The 6,908-nt window shown below is 38.2% G+C and overlaps 1 protein-coding gene across 1 annotated transcript in view; it reads right to left on the bottom strand.

Moving 5' to 3' along the window:
- Positions 1–486: 486 nt before the first annotated feature.
- Positions 487–6,908, bottom strand: part of LOC116261826 (uncharacterized) — a 28,150-nt gene continuing 21,728 nt past the window's right edge. The window contains exons 2-4 of the mRNA XM_031640708.2: positions 3,650–4,221; positions 2,065–2,148; positions 487–932 (exon numbers count right to left, since the gene is read on the bottom strand). Coding sequence (XP_031496568.1) covers positions 662–932; positions 2,065–2,148; positions 3,650–4,221 — 927 coding nt within the window. The 3' untranslated portion in view covers positions 487–661. The remainder of the gene's footprint in view (positions 933–2,064; positions 2,149–3,649; positions 4,222–6,908) is intronic.

Here is a 6,908-nt window from a genome sequence, read left to right as displayed (position 1 = left end):
AACATTTTCAATGTTAAGGATATTATTGTAAACTATTATAAATTCTATCATTTCCTTTCTCAAACAAATATGATTTTAGTCTTTCCTTTCCTTTCTTTTCATTTTCTTTCCTTTCTATCCAAACAAGTTTTATAATTACAACTTTCTTTTCCTTTTCATTCTATTACTTTCTCATTCTCTTTTCTTTCCTTTCCTTTCCATCTCTCCCTTTCCCTCCAACCAAACAAGGCATAAATCTGGGAGATCATCGAACTTAGATCACCACTTGTAGTTATCAACACCATTTTTTGCATCAAGATCGACCCATTAGCTTCTACCATGTACAGCTTCTAGTGGACTGCCATTTGCTTGCATTTTGCTTGCAAAAAGATAACTATGCACTCATGGAGATCCATCCCACAAAATGTGTTCTTCATTGTTATCGCCCCCAATCTATTCTTAGAAAAGAAAACAGAGATTCGTTAAAACATAACTCTACTCAAACCATGACCACTTAATATGATATCCACTAGATTCCTCATTTAATTTTTAAATGGTCACCCAATAATTTACAAGCTAATCCAAACAAAATCACCCGTACCAGCAAAAAAAGGGGGGCATAAGATGGCAATCACATGCAGAAAATCATCTTCCTGCTAAAATCAGTGTGCGTAAATTGTTCTCAATTCAATGAATTATGGGGCAGAGGTCTGCTCATAATGAGTGTTGTGGATATCAACAAGACGAGTAGGGAAACATAAGCCATTAAAACGTAAGATTGACGAGCTAAAGAGCAGTGGCTGATGGCTACTCCTTCGTTTTCCCCAAATGAGGCCATAACAAATCCAGGTTCCTCTGTCACATCCCATGCCATTGTGGGGACACTAACCTCTCGCGTCCCATCTTTGTGGATGTGGTCACCAAATACATGGGTATGAGCACTGAAGACAACCCTGGCAAGCAAACAATACAGTAAGTTGTATTCAAGCTATAAGCTGCAAGTAAGTTGTCTTCTTCGCTAGGGTGCACAAAGGTTTGACATATATATATATATATATATATATATATAGAGAGAGAGAGAGAGAGAGAGAGGATTCAACTCAGGGCACTCTCCAACCTGCTTTTTCTCCTTCTTCCTGTCCACAACCATCCTCCCACCCAAGGATTAGTCGATCCTAGGAAGACTGGAGACCTTTAACTAATATAGTCACAAAATATTGTTTTCGGGCTTATATCAACAAGGTTTTCTGCGGAATTTTAAATATTAAAAAAAATTTAAAAAATATGTACAAGATAATAGAAAATATCATGAAATTAAAATTTCTCTAATTTTTTTTTGGGTAGTAAAAAGGATGCAAATTTGAAATATTTATTAAAATGTTAAAGAAACCCTAAACTTTAAAATGCTTTTAAGAAAGTTTCAGAAAAATGTTGTGATATGTCACAATATTTTGATAATATTCCAATATATAACAGATATATATATATATATATATGTTCACAAGTGCGAACAATATTTTGAGAATATCATGGCTTTTTCACCAAAAAAAGCCATTTTTATCAGGAAAAATCATTATATTTGTATATTGTTACCCCTTTCAAAGAAATCCTTTGTTTATAACTTTATATGCATTTCCAGTGAAATCTGCTTTTTTCGTTTCTTTTACCCTTCTAATTTGAATGTTCTTCAATAGCTCTGTGAGAAAAATAGTACAAAACTCGTATATGTTTGATATATTCACAAGTGTCAACAATATTTTGAGAATATTGTGCTTTTATCACCAAAAGTCATTTTCATCAGGAAAAATCATGATATTTGTATATCATTACCTTTTTTTTTTTTAAAGAAACCTTTTGAGTATATGCATTTCCAGTGTATGTTTTCCATTTTTTTTGTTTCTTTTACAATTCTAACTTTTGGACGATTGTGAATCTCTATGTGAAAAATAGCAGAAAGCAGAATTTCACAAACTTTTCCGTTATACTTTACATATTTTCAAACTTTTCGAATAAACTGACACTATAAGCTAGTCATGATCAAGAACAGGAAAAGTTCATTCAGTTCAGAATGAGAATGAGAGAAACCTTGGTTTGAGAGCCTGAAGAATATACTCGGTTACATTCAGAGGAATTGTCTGAGGCTCATGGGAACCATCATCAACAGATGCCCTGCAGGCATTTGTAACATAAAATAAGCATTAGAACTGGGGAACAACAGAGAAATTCAAAACAGAAAAATTGTCCAGAAGAATATTATACATATGAATGGAATCAAGTAAAGAAAAGTGGAGAACACCATTCAAACAAGCAGGAAAACTGAAGAACAAATTCAAAACTGCAATACAGAAATACTGATGAGGATCTAAATTGCTGGCATCATTTTCCAGAGAGAAATTTATCATGAAGTTGATTTTCACATAAGGTTCCATACAACAAGTTACCAGCTATGTCACATAGGTACGGGTACGGGTGCGGGTACGGGTGCCGGTGCACGTACGGACCATTTTTAAAAAACTTGGGTGCGGGGGTACAGACGTACACACACATGCACATACATATATAGAAGTTAAAATGAAGAAAAAAGAGGGAAGTGGGACATTAAAATGAGGGTTTCGAAAATTTTAACGTTAAAATGGTTTAAGAAGTTAAAATGTAAAAATCGTTAACATTAAAATTGGACAAATTTGGACTCAGTCAACATTGACCGAGTCTGAAAAAGGTCAAAAATGACCTTGGGTGCATTGACCGCACCCGATACGGTCAACGCAGTACCCTGCCGTACCCAGGGCCGTACCCGTACCCGTGTCGTACCCGTACCGTGTGGGTACTCCTCCTTAGGAGGAGTACCCATGTGACAGAGGTTACCAGGTGGCAGAATGGAGGTCCGGCCAAAAGCCATGGACACCTAGAAATTGGAAAATATACTTCCAAGGTAAAAATGATAGTCCATAAGAGCACAAGTTTGTTGAGCAATAAGCCAATGTCTCTGAATTAACTAACTTAGTTTTGACGAGTCAATTCAAATCATCTCATAGGAACAAGGTTCCACTAGCTCCAAAAGATGGCGTTCAGACATATCAGGATAATGAGAGTTTTTAGCCCTAGCGTTCAGCCCTATGCTATTTTATTGTTCTTAAGAACCTGTAAATTTGACCACACTATGAGAGAATTAATTGGAAAGTGGGAACAATAAAGCTCAGGTAACATGACAAATCAAGTAGAACATGGAACCAAATCAAGTAGAACATAGAAGCCCACATAGCCGATCTAAAGTGGTAAATAAGGTCATACAGTCGCAAACCAACTGTGTTGGTTTATTGTCTGGTCTTTTGATGAATCACACATTAAGACCAGAAAAAGTATAATGTTTCTTCAGGCTGCCATGTAGGTTCTATATTAGTGAAAAACATGTAAAGGGCAACCCTTCGTTCAAGGACAAATGAGGGTTTATGACTATTGTGTTTCTTTATTAACTAACTTAGATGACATATAATATGAATAAAAAGAAAAAAAGGATAAGTTAGTACAGGATTTATCAGCATCCTGCAACTTACTTTGGAACAAGTCACATCTAGTACTTTTGCTTGACATTGCTGTGAAGAATGCATTCACATCAATATTACAAGCAGATGGAAAATGAAAAATGGCTGCATATTGCTCCATGAATTACCTGTCAGGGTCCTTTATGATGACATCATCTAATGCTTCATGGAACCTTTTATGTGTCCATTTGTTGCTGTCAGTTGTTTTATGTAGCGGAAAGTGGAGCAGAAGTACAGGTCTGGCACCAGAAGTGGGATTTTCCCTCCATTGAAAGTTTTTACCATTTTGATCAGGCCCAAATGATCTGTCACTTCCCTTTATGGCAAGTCTTTGTCGTTCCTGATTCATTCTTTCTATAACCTTTTCAACATGAGAACGTAAATCATTCTTACAAAGCATAGCAATTGCATTAAGAGATATGAAGCTAATATTGTTCACATCAAACACCCCACAACCAACTGAGTCTAATCCAGGCAAACTACTGGATATCTGTTCAACAAGCTTTAGATCGAGTTCATTACAATGACCAATATCTCTGTCCCCTAGAATTATATGGAGTGGAAGTCCAAGGAATGGACCCAACAAATGCTGAAGTTGATGTAGAACTGATAACCATTTGCTTCTTGAAAGCTGATTTCCTTTTGCAGAGACATCACCCAAGACCACCAACATGTCAGGCTTCAGCATTTGAAAGGATTTCTGTCAAAAATATTAAACAGCACAAGTTCGCATCTAATGTCATGCCACGGTCCAAACTTTATAAAAAGCAAAACTAGGATGCCTTAAAACTGCACTAATTGATAGAAGATTCCTTATTTACCAAGGTCAGCAAATTCAAAGAATGTTGAACGTTACGAACCGAACAGAACACCAAAGAGTTAGCATTATTATTATTATTGTTTATCAAGTGACAACAAGTTACTCAGCTCAAAAATTTAACTGAGATCAGTTTTAAAATGTATATAGAAAATCCGAATCAAAAACCTAAAGAAAGCTTTGAACTTGTTAAAGGAAAAATGTATCAGTGGAGAGAGCATTAAAATTGCACAAAGTTATTCCTCTAGAAGATGTTTATCAAATGAAGCAATGAGCCTTCAGCTTGTTTCTGAGGGTCATGTCCATAATATATATATATATATAAGAGAGAGAGAGAGAGAAGTTCAAATCCCCCGTCCATCCATTTAATCGGATGTTTCAGACATGCAGCCCAATGTATTGCATCGAGCTGCATGTGTGCGACATCCAGATGGATGGATGGCTGGAGGAATCTAAGAACCATAATATATATATATTTGAGCAGTTTTTCAGAAGTCGAATCACATAGATGCAGTTGAATTATCTGAAACTAGACTTCTGAAAAACTGCTCAATATACATACATATATATATATATATATATATATATATATATATATATATATATATATTGTACACAAGTTTATATACATTTTTCTTTTGTTTTTTCTCCTCCTTTTTGAACTTTCCTTCCTTTCCTGTATCTTTTTTATTTTCTGTTTCTTTCAGCTTTACTAGCAGTTCTACAGGCTCAACGGCTAGTTTCTAGCCAATACAACCAGCCCAACAGCTATCTGCTCCATCCATATAGAGGAGATGAATTTTTCAGCCATCTTGAGCTCCGTTCAATCACAGCCACCCGATACAATGCATCAGGTGGATGTCATTAAACACACCGCTCCATGCATTCGATGCAATGCAATCAGGCAGTATGCTATGAGAGGCCGGAGGATTTCTCTGCCTGAAACAGGACAGAGAATATATATATATCTCAATGCCCTTTCATTCACTGCACTTGTATAGTGCATGTTTATCTGTTACTAATAATTACTTTTGTCTCTGTTGTTAGGCACTTTGTGCCATTGTGAGGACTGTTTGGTGAGGATTTGTACCCTTGATGATTCATCTTTCTGCTCTTGGCAATTATGTAAAATATCCTATGGCTGGAGGTCACTTTTATTATATGGTATCAGAGCAAGGTTTTTCTTTATTGGTTGCATTACCTTTTGTGAAGTTTGCTTCTAATTATGTACAGAATGATCTCTGCTCGATCATGAATTGTGGCTGGTGACTTGATGACAATCTACCTTTTCATTATTGAACACAAGGTGGAAAAAGGATTTCTTCTTCGCTCTTTCCATCAAGCTCAGTGGATCAAATTATTAATTATGAGCTGGTGCATTTAAGACTCGTTTCAAGGAAGTCCTTTTTGGGAACTGCAGCAGATACTACAACTGAACCTGTAACGCTCGTTGTTTTGGGCAGGTCGGGTCGGATTGGAACCCAGACCCAGACCCGAACCCTTGGCGTGAAAGAGCCCGACGCGAGGGCTCTTCTCCCTCGCCTTTCCCTCTTTTCTCTCGTCTATCTCCTGGGTACTCACGGCCAGTGCAGAGAAGAAGAAGACGGAGGTGGTGCAGGCGGTGGCTCGACCGGCAGCGGCGGAGGTGGCGACGGCAGCAGCGGAGGTGGCGACGGCGGCAGCGTGGGTAAGCTCTCCTCTGCTGCCCTATCTTCTCCCTCTCTCGTTATTTCTACTGCCTTTCCCGTTTCCTCTTTTTCCCCTTTCGTCTGCTCTCCCTCGCATCTCTCTCTACCCACGCTCACTCTTTCTCTCGTCTCCTTCCCCTTTCTCATTCACGCTCACCTCACTGCTGGCCTTTTTCCCCTTTGACCGAACCCTCTCCCCTATCAGTCCCCCTCTGTTTTTCTCTCTCTCTCCCTCTACTCGACCTCCCTCTCTGTCCACGCTTCACGCTCTCTCCCCATTTTCTGCTTGTTTTTCTATTTTCTCCAATCGAGCACTCTCTCTCACTGATTTTCACTATTCTATCACTGTTTGATCCGATTTCAGCTTGGGGATTTGTCCTCCCCCTCGTAACAGCGTTTAGAGAAGGCCTTGGTGGTGGCGGCATTGAAGGATTTTAGCCGTTTGGGGACCACTTAGACTCGTGAGGTGGCTGCCGGGAGGATTACAACAGTTTAGACTTTCAAATTGGGGTGAGCAAGGCGAAATTGAACCTATTTTATGATATATTTTTCTTTGGAAAGCGTATAATTATTGTTTGAGCATGCTAGAAGGTAGAATTGATAGTTAGGGAAGCATGCAAGCGATTTTGCTTTTGGGGAAAATGTGGGGTTATGATGGAGAAGCGACGATTCATGTGTTTGTTGATCTTTTAAGCATGATGAGTTGATTTTCGAAGTAATAGGGAAGCATGGTAGCGTTTGTATAGCTATGGGGAAGATTTAGGATCAGAACGTGTGCGTCTTGGAGTTAAATAGGGAAAGCGTACGTAAGTTGGTTGTGCCTTTGGAGTTGACGCCTTGATTAAGAAAAAGAAAGTTTGGAGAAAGGCGTTTGTGATAGAT

This window comes from Nymphaea colorata, chromosome 10 (genome assembly GCF_008831285.2).
Source record: "Nymphaea colorata isolate Beijing-Zhang1983 chromosome 10, ASM883128v2, whole genome shotgun sequence".
Lineage (NCBI taxonomy): Eukaryota > Viridiplantae > Streptophyta > Magnoliopsida > Nymphaeales > Nymphaeaceae > Nymphaea > Nymphaea colorata.
This window is presented reverse-complemented; position numbering and strand designations above follow the sequence as displayed.